The 20,094-nt window shown below is 46.3% G+C and overlaps 1 protein-coding gene across 1 annotated transcript in view; it reads left to right on the top strand.

Annotated features, from left to right (window-relative positions):
- Positions 1-512: 512 nt before the first annotated feature.
- The window catches only part of GRHL1 (grainyhead-like 1 (Drosophila)), a 36,837-nt gene continuing 17,255 nt past the window's right edge, over positions 513-20,094 (top strand). The window contains exons 1-7 of the mRNA XM_010566683.1: positions 513-593; positions 3,660-3,730; positions 5,311-5,701; positions 6,505-6,581; positions 7,391-7,547; positions 8,087-8,198; positions 9,170-9,264. Coding sequence (XP_010564985.1) covers positions 528-593; positions 3,660-3,730; positions 5,311-5,701; positions 6,505-6,581; positions 7,391-7,547; positions 8,087-8,198; positions 9,170-9,264 — 969 coding nt within the window. The 5' untranslated portion in view covers positions 513-527. The remainder of the gene's footprint in view (positions 594-3,659; positions 3,731-5,310; positions 5,702-6,504; positions 6,582-7,390; positions 7,548-8,086; positions 8,199-9,169; positions 9,265-20,094) is intronic.

Below are 20,094 nucleotides of genomic sequence, written 5' to 3'. Positions count from 1 at the left end.
TGTTTTCTACTTCTACATGGGAACTGGAGCAGGTTGCAGCTTGGTAGTATTACGTGGGATGTGCTAGAGGTTTTGTAGGTGGTAAGGCCAGTAAGCATGTGTAACTCTTTCTGGGTTGGATTCAGAGCATGAACAGGTCAGTTGTGCTTTTAAACGGCTTTGCCTTTTTATATAGACTCGTGTAATCCAGCTGAGTTTGGTCAAATTAATCCTGATTTACACTGAGCGTGAGTGAGATCAGAATTAGGTTTCTGGGCTTTTTGTGTTGACTAATCCTTGCAGTGCACTGAATCAGAATATGAACCCTGTGAAACTGGGGCAGCTAATTTTGAAGAACTTTAGGAATGTTTTTCATGTGTTCTAACAGGTGGCTTTTTTTCTTTCTTCTTTTTTTTTATGATTCAAGTAAAAGACCCGTGTTGGTTCTTCAGAATGACTCTCTCTACTCTCAGAGACGTCCTTACACCAGTGAAGATGAGGCCTGGAAAACCTTTCTTGAAAATCCCCTTACAGCAGCTACCAAAGCCATGATGAGCATCAATGGTGATGAAGACAGCGCAGCTGCCCTCGGACTGCTCTATGATTACTACAAGGTAGATTGGAGTGGGTATGCTCTGGCAGCCAGCAGAGCTCTTGTTCCACCCGTGGAGAAGGTGTCATTTGCTAGAGGATTTTGCAGAAGCTATGTATAGATCACGAGGACTTTAAACTATGTGGTTTTTAAATGGAAAAAATTCCATGTCCCTTTTTCTGAAAACTGGTTTATTTTTAGCTCAGTAAAATAAGATCCCCTGAATCTTAATGTAATGGGTCAAAAGCTTCAGTAGCACTTTGCCTGTCAACTCCAGGATCTGCAGGAGGTGATGTATTATAGAAATAGTCATGAAGGATGAGACTTTGGGAGCATGTCCCTGTCTGAATGTAAATACACATGGAGAAAGAAACTTCTCTCCTTTTGCTCCCTATTCGGTGGGACCGTTGGCTTTTGTTGGGGCTTTGATGTGCTACTTTAGTCTCACCTGATACTAAGCTGTAACTACAGATTTTTGGTGGTGTGTGGACCGGAAGTGTCCACCTGAAGGAGTTGCTGTCTGCATCCCTTGTTATCTTCAGTAAGCTTCAGCTGTTGTAATCTATTAGTCCTTTGACAACTGTCATTGTCTTCCCCAGTGTTCGTGGTCCTCTCCATGTGCCTTCCTAGATGCTCACAGGTGAATTGAGCAGTCAAACAGATAACCTTCTGGTTTGTGTGGGATACGTTTTGCTGAGCTTTCTTTCCTAAATACCAGAAGTCTAAGCTAGGGTAGTTATCTCCAGTCCACGTCCAAGTCAGTGGAGACCAGCAAGCGTTTCCAGGCGGGGAGGAGTCCTGCTCGTGTTAGATGCCTGCGTTACAGTGGCCTGGCTCACTGGGTGGAGATGCCTTTTTTTACTTTGCTGAGCATGCAGGGAGGCCAGGAGGCTGACTTGACTTGTGTGCCTGACACTTTGGCTAGTGTCTTAACAGCAGTGAGTGTAATTGCCAGTGTCTCTATATTCTTCAAGCATGAGGAGAGGTTGCCTTGTGCACGCAAAAACCTTGCCTGCCCTTTTAAGAGTTGAACACGTCTTGTGTATCAAAATGTTCTTGTAACGCTTAATATGGAGATTAGCACTCCACACGCACACGACAGAATGCCACAAACTCACTGATGTGGATGATATTCAGCTAGTTCTGTGAGAAAACTGGCTTTCTGCTTTGTGCCTGTGCTTGCTCTGCTTTTGGAAAAAAAAAAAACCCACACCGCTTTTCACCAGAACGATTTTAATCCACAAAATCAGTTTTGATTTCTAAACCTGTAGATTACAAAGAGAGCGTTGATGTTGATCCCTCACGCTTGGCAAAGCAGAAGGGATTTGCTGTACATTAACGTCTAATTCAGGGTTTCCTCTTATGTTTGGGTATCAGTGAGTGTACAGAAAAATCTGTGGAAGAACAGGTATCCTGTACGCTTGCATGAAGCAAAATGTTTAGAGGTTGAAAGATTTATTGGGGGTTGTTACGAAGTAATGCTAGAGGGACAACATCTAGACGTTTCTAATATGCCCCCTCTGCAATATTAAAGGCAGCCAATGAGATCACCTTTGTATTAAAAAAAAACAAAAAAACAAACCAAAACCCAACAAAACCAAACAACTTGAGTTTTCTTCCACTTGACTAATGAGCTACCCTGATAGCTCAACTGTGGTTAATAAGGCCTTACAGGAAACAAATTTTTGATCAAAATCTAGAGTTTAGGAGTGTTGGCCAAACACAGCTCGGAAGACCCTTGTTTTTTAGTGACTAGTAGTGTTGGCCTCCTAGCGGTTTCCAGCTAGAGGTTCTCCAAATTTTGCTGGTTACTGTGGAGAATCCAACAATTCTGGTGTTCCTGGAGATTCCCGGTTATGTGGAAGAGCCAGGACTTAGGTGTTAGTCGGGTGCTGTTTAGAGAAGCATGCTGTTCGTGCAGGTAAGCCATCAGCCTTTGAGTTAGCAGTAAAGTGGTGGTTCCCTGTGTTGCACCCAAGCTGGCAAAGGCAGGCAGTCTCTGAGCAGGCTTCAGCGAAGGAAGGTGGTGGGAGTTTACTCCTCCTTACACCAGAAGGTGTTTGCTTTGCTCATTCAGGAGGCGTGTTGAGGGTGACAAAAGCCCTGGGGGCCATGTGTGGGTTTGCAGAGGAGCGTGTGTGGGCTTGCTGTGCAGTTGAGGGGACTTGAGCACCATAGGCTTGTGCCAGTGGTGGCAAGAGCTGTTTGGGTCGCTGGGGCACTGGCTGTGTGCTCCAGTGAACCAAGCTGCCGCAGGTCGAAGAGTTCACCTTCTTCTGTATACCTTGGCCTTGCCGCACAGCCAGGAAAATGGCACGTGTTTGTGTGTGGATGAGGTGGCTTGTGATCAGTGTTGTGGTATGTGGTGTTTTCAGGGCAAATCCTGTCCACGGCATAAAATATGAGGAGCAGTATTGAGCTGTCTTAAATCCAGAGCACTGGTCATTACCTTTTGTTTATAAAAGATTTAATACAGTTTGGGACAGGGTGTTGTATGTGGCTGTGCACAAAAATGATATGTAGCATCCCAATACACTTACTGGACCTGAGCGTCCCCAAATCCCCTGGTCTCCAAGGAGAAAGGAAAGCCTCAAGTGGTCTTTGAGGAAGTGGCCTAGAGAGCACGTGTTCATGGGGAAGGGGCTGTGGAGCAGCGTCCTTTCACAAGCCTTGAGCTCATCCAGTAAGCTGGACCCTGCCAGCCTGCAGAGGAGGAAACCTTCACTGCTGGAGCAAACCTTGGGGGCTCTGCTTCTGGTCCTGCTCACACCAGTGCTGGTGCTCCAGCCAGGGATGGACCATTTTCTGCACCAGTTTTTCCCACTGCCTGGTGCTGGCAGGAGCCCAGGGCTGGCACAGCTGGCCAAGTAGTCTACACAGGGATCAGCAGGACATCGCGTGGGGTGGGCCTGGCATCCCAAAGCTGTACGAACTTTGATCAAACTGTAATGCTAATAATGACTGGTATCAGAGAGTGATGCTTACTTAATTTGACTAAGTCTCTGTGTTTTTGAGGAGTGGTGGTTTTGTTTTGGGTTTTTTTGTATGGGAGGAAGAACGCAATTACAGCATGTGTTGTATTTCCTAGGTTCCAAGGGAGAGGAGATCTTCAACAGCTAAACCCGAGGTAGAACATCCTGACCAAGACCATAGCAAAAGGTATTAGTTTTTATTATTGTTTGTCTGCTTATCTCCCTTCCCTCCTACACCACCAAAGCTGCTGAAGAAAAGTAACGTGCTGCACTGCAGCATTGTGCTGGAAGAGAGAAGTGGTTTGCTTTTACTCTGTGCCCCAAATTCCTGCACTGCCCCAAGAACAGGATGGGGATTGGACCATGATGTGAAGAGCTGAGGCCCAAACTGCTGCTCATCGCCATCCATCTGCTTTCTCTGTACTGGTGTCATACAGTCAGCATAGCAAAAGCTGGTCTTTTTAACACTAGGCACAGCCTGGTAATGCATGCACCCCTTCCCAAGGCTGCGGAGGTGACTGGTGATCCTTTTATTTTTGCAGGTGGTTGCCTCAGTTGCTCACTGCTGACTTTGTTGTCAGCTACCAGCAGCATTGCTTCTTCATGCATGGGCTGATAGGGAAGGACTTCAAAGTGCTTGCGATTTAGTTTTGGTTTTGTATTGTTCATGGACTTCTTTTGTATCCTCTGGAACGCCTGCCTTTCTTCCTCTTCCTGCACTCCCTCTCTCGTGCCTCCCAAGCAGAAGATGATACTGACTTAAGTAAATATTACAAATGTGAGGTTCATTCAAGCCAGGCTTCCCCTCCTACCATCCTCTTCCTTTGGACAGACTAGAATGCTTTAAGGACTCGAGGTGGCGTTTTGTGGTCTGGCTGAGCCCATTGAACAACTCGTTGTTGAGAAGAGCAGTCTGGTTCCCAGCCATGTGTTCCCACTGCTCCCCTCATACCAGCTCTGGTCTTCCACTGACCCATAACCTAGCAGGAAAAAAAGAGGAGGCTAGTTTTCTGCCAGTGGAACAAGCTGAACTGGCTCACCAAGGGGTTGGGGGAGCATCAGAATTGGTGCAAAGGAGAGGGCAGGACCACGTTGTGGAGAGGGAGAGAGGGAGGGCAGGCTGACTTAGTGGCTGCTAGCTATGAGGTCAGCTCAGCCACAGATCTCGGTGTTGTCGTGGCAGAAATGAGTGTGGTGGGGTGGAGAGTTGGAAGTTATGCAAATGAGTCCCAGGAGTCTCGGTGTGGATTTTCCTGGGGGTTTGCGCATGAAAAAGGGGTGTAATTTTCCTATTAGTGCTTCCCAGGTGGCATGCAGTCCTAGGGCAGAGGAGCAGCAGCCTTGCTCTCAGTCCTTCTCCATCTGCCAAAGAGCAGTTTCATGGAGCCTGTGTCTGCCAATGTGTGGTGGGAAGGGCCTCAGAGTGCTTAGTTTTGGACTGCTGTTTTCAAAGCAGTGAGGATCTGGGCTGTGAACTCTCACCCTTTGCTCCAGGGTAATTCATCTCCAAGGTGGGGTTGTTAGCAGTGGGTGAGGTGTTTTGTTTTTTGGTTTGTGTTTTTGTGGGTTTTTTTGGGGGGGGGTTGTTTTTTTTTTTTTTTGAATGAGTTTCTCAGCTTTTCAGGTTAGGATTGAGCTGTTCTGCACGAGCAGGAGAGGTGGTGTCAGCTGTCCTTGTCCAAAAGGCCGAGAAGTATTTCTAGCTCTTGTTTAATGAGAAAATGAGCTGTATAATTTATGCATGATTTTTTTCTTTGTCCTTTAAAGGAACAGCATCCCAAATGTAACAGAACAGTCACTCATTTCTGCTGGAGAAAACAGAGTCCAGGTTCTGAAAAATGTGCCTTTCAATATTGTCCTTCCACACACACCCCAGATGGGCATGGACAAGAGAGGCCACCTTACAACCCCTGACACGACAGTCACCGTTTCAATTGCCACGATGCCCACCCATTCCATCAAAACGGAGACGCAGCCCCATGGCTTTGCAGTGGGCATCCCACCAAGTGTCTACCACCCTGAGCCCCCTGAGCGGGTGGTGGTCTTCGACAGGAACCTCAATCCCGACCAGTTCAGTTCCAACACCCAGCCTCAAAACTCCCAGAGGCGAACACCGGACTCCACCTTCTCAGAGACTTTCAAAGAGGGCGTGCAAGAGGTACCAAGAGAGGCAGTTGCTGTGCGCGTGTGTGCATGTCTTGATCTGGATGGAGAGATCCAGTTCCATCTTTAATTGTTCTTGCTACTTGAGCCAGAAATCTGTCTGGTAATTTAGGAATAGAAGACTTTGTCAGAAAGGTGCATAAGTTTAACTTAGTAAATAAAACCTTCACAACATGAATTCATTATCAAAAGCAAATGACTAATCTTACTAGTGACAGAGCCTTTGACTTGCAGGGTGTGGAAATAGGTATCTCGATCCACAGCACCGGGCCAGGTTTTGCAAGAGTTCAGGACTCTGCAGTGCCTTTGCAGGTACCAAAGTGAAGTGGCTATGTCTGTAAGCTTCCTTACTGCAGGTTTCTAGGTGTGGTGTGTGTGTGTCAGTAGAAAACAGTCGGTGTATTTAGGGGCCTTGAGTGAGAGTTAAACCTGGATAAAAATCCCTGGTTTTTGTTTTATGGTACCAACTGAAAACAACAGTGTAACCGTGTTTTGATTTTTAAGCCAGAACTCAAGGAACTGTGTAGCTATGCCCTTTCTTGGAGATTTGGGAAAGCTTTAAAAGGTTGCCCTAAGCTGACTCAGAAGGCTTGTGAGATGTTTTGCTTAGTTGACACCCAAAAATTTTGGATTAAAACCCTGCTCAAGTGTCCTGTTTGTACAGAACAAAAATCAGTTGTTATCTGATGATCAGTTTGCCTGCCAGAAGTTCTGTGGTAATGAGTATCTGTTTAATCTTGACTTTTCTTGTTGCTGCTGTGTTAATTGTTGTGTTGTTTTGTTTTGTGTCTACCCCAGGTTTTCTTTCCTACTGAACTGAATCTCAGAATGGCCAACATGAATTCAGAAGATTATGTTTTTGACAGCATTTCTGGGTAATGCTTAAGGCCCCCGTTGGCCCGTATCCTCCTATTCTCTTACAGTTGTCCACGAGCAAGCAGTACAGCTCATGCCCTTCTGAAATGAGTCTCTGTCAGGCACTGGGGAGGCTGTGGATCTCAAAACCACAACAATGTCTGCTCATTTGAATTTCACAGTTGAAAATCCTACCTGTATATTTGAGGAAAACAACCTGCAGGGTTGGAAATACCACCCGGTTTCAGTCGCTGTCCTTGTACCAACTCCCTGTCCCATGGGAAGATGCAGCGCTGTCTGTCAGCTCTGCAGTGGTCTTGGAGTTGGCTTCCAGCTGTGTCCCTCTCCCTGGCCTCCTTGCCTTGCCCTCTCCCTGCTGGAAATCTACAGCAGAAATAGTAAGCATGAAACTCATCTGAACTCTAAGGGAGGGGAATAAATTAGTTGTTTGGTTAACTACAGTTGACCAAGAGGGAAGAGGAGAAGACAATGGCCACTGAATGGCTTATTAGCTTGTGAATTTAATTTAATTGCTAATAGATACTTTTCTGTTCCATGAGAGCAGCTTGCTGCTCTCAGCCTGAATAGGGAGCTTCCAGTCTGGCCTGCTGATGTGTCTTGGGATGTAGTTTGCCAAGAACTTCTCTTAAATGTTCATTCATGAAGGAAATGGTTGAAAAAGGGGCTCATCCTGTTTTCCAACTTCCTTGCCTGTTGACGGCTTAGTGAGTCAACTAACGACTTTGGAATTTCTCCAAATTAAATGTGGAACGTTTAATCGGCTTTCCAGGAAAATGCCTTAGCAATCACTGCCCTCTTTGCTCTGTAGGAATAACTTTGAATACACTCTGGAAGCTTCCAAGTCCCTCCGACAGAAGCCTGGGGACAGCACGATGACTTACCTGAATAAAGGTCAATTTTACCCAATCACGCTGAAAGAAGTCAGCAGCAGTGAAGGAATCCATCACCCCATCAGTAAAGTCCGAGTGAGTGGGAGCTCTTGTGGTTTCTTGGGAAAGAGGGTGTGTACAATGGTAGCGTCAAACTCTCCCGAAGTGCAGTAATCTAAACCCGAGCATCAGCACTAAGGCCAGCTTACCTGCTCTCTTACGTCAATGTTCATTCCTTTGCTGTCCACTTACTTCCAGACCAGCCCATCCTGGCTCAGTCTGTTAAGAAGTGGTGTCAGCACTTGTGTAAAGGTGATGCAACACCTGGAATGAGATTCTTGAACTCCAGTTAGGAGAGCAGTTCTGCTCATCTCTGTTTATGACCCAGAAAGCGCTGCTGTCTGTCTTCCTGTTTGGCAGCAGTGTGCCAGGTATACTGTCGTGTGTCAAGTTGGAAAGCCTAAAGCAGAAAACCTGATACCAACAAGAACTTCCAAAATAAATATAAATGTACTCTCTGGCCTTTTCTCTTTCATGTGTTTGTGGTGGTGTTTGGGGTTTTTTTTGGGGGGGGTGGGGGGTGGTGGTGTTTGGTTTTTTTTTTTAAATATTACTCCCTTCCACTCTCCTTTCAGAGTGTCATCATGGTTGTGTTTGCTGAAGACAAAACAAGGGAAGATCAGCTCAGGCACTGGAAATACTGGCACTCAAGACAGCACACGGCCAAACAAAGATGCATTGACATAGGTAAGGAACACTGTCATTGCTGATGTCAAACTCCAGACCTAATTCCTTGGCAAGGTTTGGTTTTCTGCTAAAGCTTTGTTATTTTAAGGGACCTTGGATCGCACTCTCTGCTATCCATAGCTTTGCTGAAAGCCCAGAGAGAACTTTTGATTGCTTGGAGCTAATGCTGTAGTTTTAAGGACTCCTTGAAGAGGCTGAATTTTGGAGGATTTTGGTTGGTGAGCAGGCCAAGTTCAGGGTTTTGCACTGGGAGAACTAACACGCCCCTCCAAACTACAGTTGCTCTGGCATATCCTGGTGCTTGTAGCTAAATCGCAGGTTATAGACTCTGTGGCTGTCCTAAATATTGTGTTTCTTCAAAGGACAAGATCCTTGTAGGAATACCTTGACACTAATGATCCTCCTTCCCACAGCTTCACTCACAAGTGGTCTTTGGTACGCATAAAAAAAGAAAACACTGCAAATTTCCACTTGCCTCCAGACAAGGCTGGGGCTGGCTGGCTTCCAGCCTTTTCTGGCTAAAGGCTGGGTTGTACTCCTCGTCCCTTCCTTCTGTGAAATAAAAGCAGGGATTAATCACTTGGCACTTAAAGCAGACGCGCATGCAAATGTTTGTTATTGAAGGAGTTTTACTGAGAGCTTATGCCCTTGCTGTACAGGGTAGAGTTACCCGCACATAGCAGGTTATGGCACAGGACATGCGATATTTGGGATGTCTGCCTTTCTCACTAGAGTTTCTAGTTTGGAATTTCTGCAGAGTCCCGTTCTCCTCCTTCCTCCTGTTTGTTGTTGTTTTTTTTCTGTATGAGAACCATTTCCAGCCTTTTTAATGATCCACTCTTAAGTGCAGTTCAGCTTCCTTTGCCCCCAAGGGCTTGCTGAGGAGTTGTAGTTTCTAGCTGCTCTGTGTGATTAAGGATTCCAGATGGTATCTCCTCTTCCTCTCCCTCATGCGTCCTTCTTTCTAACAGCTGACTACAAGGAAAGCTTCAACACCATCAGTAACATTGAGGAGATCGCATACAATGCCATATCCTTCACTTGGGACATCAATGAGGAAGCGAAGGTATGTGGCTGTGATTATATTTCCTGTCCTTTTAGCAGATTCGGGGGCTGGGGGAGGGGGAGGGTGTGTGGCCTACCTGGTGATTAGCATGTAACAAGTTTGTTTACGCTCTTGCATTAGGCAAAACCTTCTGGCTATTTCTTAAGAGGGTTTGCATGTGCAACTGCTTCAAGGTTCTTGGCAGAACTGCCTACCTGACAGACAAGTACTGACAAAAGGAAGCGCTGAGCATTTCCAGAGCAGATGAAGTGGTGCGGGAGGTGTGATGGAGCGTAGCTGCGCTTGGCAGCAAGCACAGTCTCCCGGAGGATCCCTGCGTGAGGCAGGGGGCAGCTTCTGAGGGATTTAGGCTGTGGCAATGGGCTTGCCTTTAGCAGAAGAGGGAGTAGCTGCTGCCATTGAGCTCCCAAAGCATGCATTGCTGAAACCACGGATCCCAACACCCAGTGACCTATTTCAAGCTAGAGCAGCCTCCTGGTGAACTCTGGTTTGATCTTTTTTCAGAGCTATGGGCACTGCGGTAGGTGCGTAAGTACGGGCAGCTTCCCTAGCTAGTAGCTGGGTGCAAGGACAGCAGGTCAGAGTGGAGTCACCTCAGTTCCAAAGGCATTTCCCACTGGCTTGTTGCTGGAGTCAAAGTGCAGGAGTTTTCTTTGGAGAGTTTCATTACTGCCTGGGTTTTCATTAAAAATTGGGAACAGTCTCCTTCAATTTTTGGAGACCGGCTGTTCCCTTGCTAGTACTTCATATGCTAGTCGCCAGCATCATGGGGAAAACTACCGACAGCTGCAGAGTGCCATGTCTAGGGAGAGCCTAGCTTGGGGAACAGAGGAGCAGAGAATGCAAAGGTCCTTCTCTAGAGCTGTGTGTGCTACTACGCTCTGCAGGGAGGTGCAGTGGGTGGTGTCACTGCACAGAGCCCACTGTCACCATGAGCTTTGCTCTGTGCTGCACAAGGCCTGTGGAGAACAGGCAGGGAGAGGTGATGTGGGGGCTGCTGTTGTGTTTCAGCTCTGTGGGAGAAGCTTGGGATGCTTGGCAGGCAGCGATGAGGAGCTGTGTGTGCTGCTGCTGAAAGTGCTGCCTTGCAGCATGCATGACATTACTTGTGAGGCTGGCGCTGGGTGCCAGGCTTCCCTGTTCACCAGATTTGACTGGATGGCAGGGAGGGCCTTACCTACTGGAGGATGCAAAAGGGTTGACATGATTTTTGAAGCATGAAGCACTTTGCTATGTGAACAAACAGATGAAGCTTCAGAAGGGCTGTCAAAAGGAGGCAGTTAAGTATTCCCGAAATGTTATCCTGCTGCCATAGCCAGTCTAACATTCAAGGAACCTGGGTAATCAGTGTCTGCAAGGTACTTGAGGGCTTAGGATTTGCACGCAGGGATGGATCATGCAGACAGAGCAATGATTTTGGTTCCCCAAGGAGTGAGAAGCACTTCACAGCTCCGCAGCTGCCTCTCTGCTGGCTGAGCCATCCTACAGCAGTAGGGACAGGCTGCTAACCCAGGAGCTGGGCTTAGAGCTGGTGCTGAGAACCCTGTGCCTGCCCCAAGGAAAGCCATCCCTTCCCACCAGGTGACAGAGCCCAGCCCTATGAAGCAGGTGGTTATTGCCCAGGTACTCTACAGACCCCTGAATGAGTAGTTTCAGTCTATAGTGAAATTGCCAATAGCAGCTTGAAAAGGTCTAAGGACCCTCACGGTGATACTTCAGCTTGGGGCTGAACTTCACAGGATGAGGTGGTATGGGGAAGCGTGAACCAGACTGGGTTTGTAGCTACAGAGGGAAATTTGCTTCCAGATTCACAGTCTGAGTGTGTGAGATCCATATACTTTGAGGATTGGTTTGTATGAACCCGCAGAGGGTACTGTTGATACCAAGAGTACAAGCCTTGGCTCCTAGGATCAGAATCATATTAAGACAAAAATACTCTGGACTTCAGTGATCAAAGAACTGGCATTTTTAGCAAATGCTCTATGTGTTTAAGTGTCTGTTTAACTTTTTTTTTTTCCTCCCCCTAAGTGGATGCATTTTTGTCAATGGTTGGATTTCTTACCAGTAGAGCTGCAGTTCTTTCTCAACTCCTGTGATCTTATCAGGAGATGTCTGAGCCAATTTCAACAATTTTTATTGCATGGTTCATTTACCTTGCATGCTCTCTCCCTCTCTTTTATTTTAATTTTCTTTCTTTTTGTCTTTTTTTTTTTCTCCCCAAACAATAATCTTGAAGTATATGAAGAGAGCAGGGAATAAATAGAGCTGCGTCTCTGATGCTACAGAAAGTCCTCCACTGTGATAAATACAGTGTCTTATATTTAATAACAGCAGCAGTGCTGCATAGATGGTATGTTTACTAGCCAGCAAGCCTTGATTATTAGAAATTTGCTTCCTGAGTCCTGGAGTTACCAGGACCAGAGCCAGGTGATTCTTCTGTGGTTGCTGCTTCTCCCATTTCCCTCTTGCTCCCAGTTTGCTGTGGGAATGATTTGATCCTGTGCAGTGGTGTCAAATGGGAGGCAATGAGGCTCTGCGTCTGGGGTTTTTGGTGTAATTACTCATTTAGGCACCCAGGGCTCTGGGTGTGTGTTGGATTTAAGGGAGAAATAGCATATTATTACAGGAAGTTGCCCCAGCAGCTCTGGGACCAGGTACTTGCTCTTCTTGTGCTAGCCTTCATTGTGGGGGTGTACAAGAATATTGGAACTCTGCTGCTTTGTCTGTGCCGGAGGGTGTCACCTGCCTGAGTGCTTTGCCAGTCCCCTTGGGGCGCTTCAGGGATTTTGTAAAATATAGCTTTCTGGTGAAGAAACACTGTTTCCAGGTGATAACCAGTCACCTGCTCACTCTGTAGCAAGGAAAATGTGTGTATTTTGCAGCTGTTGAGTTGGGGGATGGAAAGGATGTTTGAGATGCCCTCAGCAACCAGAATTTCCTGGTTGTGTTGTGCTGGGAGAGCTGAGGGCTACGCCAGGGCTTTGGGTGCTGGACACAGCAGGCAGGTCTGGCTCTGCACGGGTGGAGTTGTCACACAGCTGGCTGCATTGGTGTGCTGTTTGTGAGCCCATGTGTGTAGAAACCAGGAGTATTTCATGCAGGACAGACACTTGCCACTCTGGGACCAGACAGTGTCAGTGGGTTTCAGAGCAAAGGCTATGTACTTCTTTCTGGCAGCTCCTCTCTGCCCTCTTCTGTTGCTTTGGGACATCACAGGAGCGGCTAGAAGTGGCCACTTTATGGAATAGAGGTGGGTTAAGTATTCCCTGAGTGTGTTCGAGCTGGAAGAGGACCCAGGATCCAAAGCCTCCTTGCTCTGAGACAGTGAAGTGAGCCGAGGGTGGGGAGGAAAAGACAGACTGCCCCAAAGTGGTGCTCCTGAGACTGGAAGTAAAGCAAGGGCAGGGTAGAAAGATTGGCAGGAGGCACTCCAGAGTGGGGGAGTGGTGATTCTGGGGGGCTTCCAGGTGTGTCCATGTTAGCAGTGGGGTCTGATCCCACCACCTGACAGATCAGGGTAGGGGAAGAGCTGGATGAGGAGGTAATCATGCTTTGTGAGGAGAAAGGGGGAGATGGTGAACTGGGAAATTAGTTGATAAACTAGTGAGTAGTTGAATTAGATATTCAGGAAAGCCAGCACAGCTACTCAGTCAGGAGCCATCCTGGTTGGTTGGAAGCATGATCTGATGAGTCTGACAAAGATGTGTAGCTGATACACTCACTTGCACTCAACAGGTAATGCTGGAGTTACCCTGAGGCTTGTGGAGACTTCATTCCCACTCCGTCCTGGATGTTTGCCGTGTTGGGCAGACAGTTGAGGTGGGGTTCTTCTGCGAACAACTTTTAGATGTCTGAACACAAGCTCGTCATCTTTCACTTCTATGACTTCATTAGGGACAGGGTGTCTAGAGCTGGAGGAGCTTTTTCTGGAGGTGCCTGCCCCTCCTCATTGACTCAGCAGGCTTGGCCATCTTTAAAATCAGGGGATTTTAAAGGTAGGGAAGAGGAATCCTGTCCTTGCAGCCCTTTTTTGCCTCCTCCATATGTCAATTGGGAGAAGTGTTTGTAGTTTCAGGTCATGAGTTTTGAGGCTGGGAACCATCTCTTCCCAGGTCTCTTCAGCATGACCGGTACCCATTAGAGGTCTTTTAATGAAAATTGCCACTACGTGCATGGTTAAATGCACATTTTTTTCGGATGTTTCCTGCTACTCTTCATATTGTTGGCCATTGTCCTGTTACCTCTGTTGTGTTACCCGTTAGGCTGTGAAGAAAATTCTCTATCCCTTACCTTTGGCCTGGGGACATGGCCTGCTCTCAGGTCAGTGGCAGTTGAGCAATCTGGATGGATCGGTTTCCCCAGGGTTAAGTGGCTTTGCTGGATCCCACTTTGCTCAAATCCTGTCTGAGCTCCTGCCTCATGGAGTGGGAGTGCTGGGGCCTTGTGTCTGAGCAGGGTGAGTTGTTGTGTCTGCATGGTGATGACAAGAGCCTCTTTGACTGTTTTTGTAGTCGTAACAGCGCAAGGACCCTGCTGTTGTGCTGGGGCACCCCTTCCATGCTTGCCAACAGCTCTGTTCTGAAACGTAGCGTTGCTTCCAGCAGCTCCCAGAGAAAGGCCCCCATGGGGTCTTCTGTCTGGCTTGCTTTAGGCAGGATGGTGAGACTGGAGCCAAAAATGATGTCACCACACATTAAGGGCTCTATTGTCCTCCCACTCCTTCCCTCCAAAATAAAAAAAAAAGGCACTGTAAACCAGATGTTCTGTGTGAAAAGACCCTTTCTGCTAAAAAGGGTTACATGGTGAGGGTGTAACAGGGGCATTTAGAGCTGGAGAATATTGTGGTAGAGCTTTTTGCTGTCTTTCCACCAAAGGGAAGGTGCTGTGGTATCTCTTAGTGACACCTTCAATGACAGAGCAATTAATGTTTTTTTTCCTGTTTTTTTGTGTGTGTTCTGGTTTGGTTTTTTTGTTTGTTTGGGTTTTTTCCAAAAAAAGTGGAATGGCCCTGTATTAAAATAATTTTAGGCTAATTTGGATTGCCCTTTTGAAATAGCAGATTGGGCAACGAGGGTGATCTTCTGGCAGATCCTCATGTGTGCTGACTGCAGTTCTTGGGCAGGGTTTTTTGTTCAGATGAGCTCAATTTTTGGAGAGGGTGGATCTCTTGCTACAACTTGAAGTAAGGCTGGGGTGTACACCACTGATTTAAGAGTTTATTCTAGCATAAGCCTCCCTTGGTGTTCACTGTAGGAAGAATTTCAACTTTTTTGATTGATGAATATTGCACGCATTTATATGGATGCCATTGTAATGAAACAGCAGTCATATGCCTCATTAAAGAAGGTGTTTCCACCTTCAGCAGCATTGAAGAGGTACAGGTTTGGCTAGTTGGAAATGAAACTATGAAATGTGATGAGTCAAACATACTTAAAGGAAAGAGATTGGTTTGAAGCCAAGGCTGCAGACCACAAGTACTTTGAGGCACAAGTACATACAGCCTTTGGAGCAGTGACATAGGAAAGTCATAGCAAGTATTGCTTACCTGCCTCTTAATGCAGACCTCTCCCTACTCTGTTCTGGGTTTTCTTAAAAACAAGCATGTGTTGCCCTTGATTTTAAGCGTTGCAAATTAGAAGCAGGTTTTCAACTCACAGTTTTTCTTCAGAACTTGGTGTCCCAATCTCCACCATCTGTCTGCTCTTCCAACCGACTACAGTGCTCACAATGTGTTTCCTAACACATCTTCCTGAAGTTAGCTCTTCTGTAGAGAAAACTAGGTGATGACTTTTTTCCTTTTCTCCATTCCTTTCATATCTGATGGCAAAACTTCCTTTTCAGCCATTTTTGTGCCTCTGTAGACATAATTCTTTCAGTTTTGTGTTGGGGTTTCTTTTTTGTTGGTTTTTTTTTTCTTTTTTGTTTTTGGGTTTTTTGTTGAGGTTATTTGGTGGGTGAGTTGTTTTTTTTGTTTGTTTGGGGGCTTTTTTGGTAGTGTGGTGGTTTTCTTGTTTGGTTGTTTTTTTTAACGTAAATTGCCAATTTTTTTTGCCAAACTGCTGCTTTTACATTCTTTGCAACCAACACAGCAAAAGCTGACACCTGGCCCCATGCCTTTATCTTATCAGAGTGTGGGGTGGGAAGAAGCACTGGTAAGACTGGGAACCTCTATCCCTGGGTTTCCCACGTATTGCGAGCAGAGACATTCCTGTATTTCCTTGCCTCAGAACAGGTTGGAATAACAATCAGCATTGCTCTTTGTGAGCAGGAATACGTATTTTCCTTTCATTACCATTCATTTTTGTTTTGTTGATGGAGTGAACTTGCTAGGAGGATGTTCTTTTATCTGGGGCTGGGTCATGTTTCCCACTTGGCATTCCTTGGTATGGTGTGGGACCTGCAATGTGTTTTGTGTCAGTCACCCACATTGGGCCTGGTAGGTCTGAATGCAAACTAACTTCTCCGGGCTGTGAGCAGGATGGTGCTGGGTCTGGCTGAGCGGAGCTGGAATGGATGCGGCCCTATCGCACATCTGCCAGACAAGCCTTATTTGGAGCATCCGATCCCAAAGGCAGGAGGTGGCTGGGGAGCCCACAGGTGTGTGAATTGCCCAATTTTTTTATCTCTCTTTCCTGGCTCGCCTCCTGCTGATGCAAAACCTGTGGCGCATGTGGGAGGTGAAGAAATGAATGTGAGAGCAGTAAGATTAGCCACCTCTCAGGTGATCTCTACAAAGCATTTTTTTTTCTTCTTCTTCTTCTTAAGACAGAACGGTCTTCCCAGTGCTGCTTTCTTAGGACATGCCTTTGCGGATGTGTGCGGGCAGACCTGTGCTTGCCCTGCCTGCACTGCAAGCTGCCTGGCCATGACCCAGCATGAATCCTGGAAGCCGTGTAGCTATGTTAGCACAGCGCGGTGCCCAGGCTGACAGCCCTGCCTCTTGGAAGAGCTTGGAGCTGTGCTGATGTAATTAATAAGGCTTTTGGGCTGGAGGTCGTTTGCATCCAGCCAGCTCACAGCATGGATGAAGCACGTTAAGGCCTATCTCGTACACATCCATGTGGCCAAGTCTTTAGAAAAGACCCTTTATTTTTCCCTTTTACGTTTATATTTGTCCAAGCCTTTAGAGAAACCACATGCATTCAGCCATCAGCATTTAAATAACAACCTTTGAGCTTCTGGGTAATTTTTCTTTAGTGGAGGGCTGATAAATGACTTGTTTGTGGAATTCAGGCTTAGGGCTGCTCCTTCAGCTAGCCAGCAAGGAGTGCTGTGACCACATGGCTGCATACCCCAGAACTGCACGTGCGTGCATTCGTGGGAGACCAAGCAACCTGATGGCTGCTGGGCTTTGCATTGAGATTCCCAGAATTCCTGCTGGCAGCCAGGGTGGGGTGCGGCTGTATCCTGACGTTTGGCCATAGCTGTGTAGCTTCCCACTCCCTAGTGTTGAAGGGTACACATCTTGGTTCTCCAAGGGAGTCTGTGCAGGCGGAGGAGGAGGGGGTTGGTTCATGTCCTCTGGTCCATACCCAAGTTCTTTTACTTAGGTCTGATGGATCCTTTACCTTATTTGTTCCTCTGGTTTTTGATCTGCTGTTGTAGCCTCAAAGGCTTCTCTTCATGTGAGTTTTCAGTTGAGGGTTTCTGTGACCCTTTGTCCGGCAAAAAGTGAAAATAACAGGTAGATCAAGTCAACTGTGCGGTGACTGCTGCCCTCCCCAGCCAGAGACCACAGGAATGGCCTTGCTGCTCTGAAGGAAGGCAAAGTGAGACACAGCATAGGTCCAGTGGATCCCGTTGTGCAAGGGCTGCGCATGGCCTTAGGCTGATCTGCAAGTAGGATGTGTGGTGATCGGTCCGCGCGTGAGACGCTGTGCCTTTGTGTTGGGGAGGTGGTCCTAGGACACACTGGAATCCCTTTGCCTACTGTGTCTTGGGCAGAACATTGAACTTATTTAGCCAAGGTCAAGAAAAACTGTATCTGGCTGCATTCCCTGGAAAGAAGCTCATTGAGTTTAACCTGTGTTGTAGGCTCCAAAATCTGTATTCTGTACAAACACAGTAATCCAAAATCAAAAGCATCCTGACAATTTTAAGTTGAATATAACATTAAAATGAGAGGCTTTTGCCTACTAGTGCTAGAAAAAAGCTAAAGTTTTTATCTCAATAGAGAAGGAAATACCCAATGAACTTGGATTACTGAGTAATGTCTTTGTCCTCTGGGTACAAAAATATAATGGAGCATAAATATGAGGAGGTGAATTCAGTTTAGTTGTCTTCTATTGAAATGAAAGCCATGTGGAGCAAGGTGATCAGACTGGAATAGTCCCAAGTCTGTCTGTGTAGGGTCTTGTCCAGAAGGACATACAAGACTTTGCACGATGGGGAGATCTGTTACATGGCCATTACAGTCTTAACCATGCTTGTGTTTGCTGGGGACTGGCCAGGGCTTACAGTGTGCTAATACCCATCCGAGTTGCTTGCTATTACCTATGGCCACCCCAGACATTGTTGATGTGTACCTACGTATCATTCCTTTTCAACTTTGCTTTGCAGTGAGTCAGAAGTCACCTTGTAAAGCCTCATTTCATCCAAAGCTGCTGCATATGTAGCCTTTGGACTAATCAAAATTGCTGGTGCTTTTTGTGTGACAAAAGAGCACAGCGTCCAAGATAAACTGAGGAGAAGAGATCTGGGTATGCAAGCCTTCATTTAAAATAGGCATCTTTCATCTCGCTGACAGCGAGGTTCCTGCAGCACTTTGATTGCCCTTTAATTATGCCTATTTTTCCTGGTTTGTTTGAAAGGCAGATCTTGTTAGAAAAAGGTGCTGTGTGGAAAGAACTTGGCTGTCTCTGCTGCCCTTCCTTGAGGGCACACAGCAAAGCTGCTGGACTAATTTTTTTTTCCTGCATTATTAAAAGGGAAGATTGTTTCTTGTAGATTTGAACGCAGGCATAGTGTGTTTCTCCCAAGTTAGGCAAGGAGGGATGCGAGTGGTCAGGTGGTTAAAGCAGATCGGCAAGTCATGAGGTCTGGCTTCCTCCCACATTGACTTCCACCATGATCCTGGAAGAGGTGCTTTAATCCTTCTGCCTTCAGTCTTCCATTGTGTGCGGCTGAGCTGCTGCTCATCTGCCCCAAAAGCTGCAGAAAACCCCACGTTGGTGTTGGGTGGAGGAGGTTCTATAGCATGTTGGGGTGAATGTCAGATGTGGGGGGTTAGCAGCTCATACCACCTCACAGGTTTCATGCTGTTTGGTGTTTTATCTGAAACCCTGCCATTGCAGAGCTGTTTGTCTCAAGGACAATCTCTGCTTTCATTAATAATAATAAAAAAAGGCATGAAAAAAAATCAATGAAAAGGAAAATAAAGCCTGGCTTTGGCTGGAGAGAAAAGCCTGGAAATACAATTCAAATATAGACTAAAGGCTTAACTGCCAAGCAAGTGAAATAACTCAAGAACAGGTTTCTAATCCTTTTAGAAATCTCAGTTTTAAAGAAAATCTGCGTAACTTTTGAGGGCTTGACTCATGTTTGTAAGTGCTCGGGCTTGACAGTGCTCTATTTTTAAGTGCTGTCTTTGTGTTGAATCTTGGGAGGAGAGATGAAAATGTTTTTTTTTTTTAAAAGTAACAACAAATCTTAATATAGCTGAGAATGCGGAACTGCCGTTAGAAAAATAGGTTGGACACATGAAAAGGAATCTTGCTTAGCAGGCTGAAGACGCAGAGCAACTTCTGCGGTTATGTTTTTCTTTCTTCTGGCAATTTTGGGGTGGGGATGTAGCTGGCGCAGTCACTTGGCCTTATGTTTCTTTTCGAACACAAGTCAAATCTTCCTGAACAAAAAGCACCTGGCTTGAAATTGTTTTATCCCAAACTGGAAGAGCTGTTCGCTAAACTCTGTTTTTTGTGGAACTTGAGGCAACCTGAAGTTGCTCAAAAATAGGAGTCACAGGATGGGTAGGGAGAAGTAGATGATCCTTTTGAACTCAAATGGCTTTGTACAAACAGAAGACAGGCTGGCTTTCTGTTGCTTCACAGAGGTGATGAGGTTTTAGTTGTCATCTCCTGCCCAGAGTCCTGAAGACTTAAACGGCATGAAAATGAAGTCAGCTGCTTAAAGCCAAAGCTAATCAAATGAGGAGACTTTAAAGCAGGAGGATCATCTTTGTTATCTGACAGGCAATTCCAAATTCTCATGGGATACCCATGCAGCTCTGCTGCTGTAGCGTGCACCTCTTGTGCCGAGACCAATGCTTCTACTTTCAGCCCAGCATGCTGCATGGGCTTTGCGTAGCTGGTAAGCCATGAAAACTGAAAACATAGACCTGAATTATCCAGTATAAAAGTGACACCACTTGCTAGAGAACTGGTGGCCAATGCTGCACATTCACACTGCTGGACACCAGCGGAGTCAAACTCAAACAAGGGATTTCATAGAAATTTTGAGGCAGGTGGACCTGCTGGCATGGCTGCTTGGGTATGTTTTCTTGAAGAATGCAGTCATTTCTTCATACAGACGTGAGAGTTGTGTGTGAATGTTCTGTATGGGTAAATAAATATAAAATTAAAATTTAAAATGTAAAAATATGCAAACACCGGAGCTGAGGCTCTTTTTTAAAAAACAAAACCCCTGCTCAGGGAACACGATTATTCAGGCTGTGCATAGATCTGATTACCTAGCTCTGAAGTGGGTGAAAGCAGCTCTTCAAACTCCTTGAAGCTTTCCCCCAGGGTGTGCCAGTGCTGCAAGCAAAATGCCCTTGTAAAGCCGAAGGTAGCAAAAAGGGAAGGGGGTGGATAAAAGCTGACAAAGCCATCA

This window comes from Haliaeetus leucocephalus, unplaced genomic scaffold (assembly GCF_000737465.1).
Source record: "Haliaeetus leucocephalus isolate CR32 unplaced genomic scaffold, Haliaeetus_leucocephalus-4.0 Scaffold217, whole genome shotgun sequence".
NCBI lineage: Eukaryota > Metazoa > Chordata > Aves > Accipitriformes > Accipitridae > Haliaeetus > Haliaeetus leucocephalus.
This window is presented reverse-complemented; position numbering and strand designations above follow the sequence as displayed.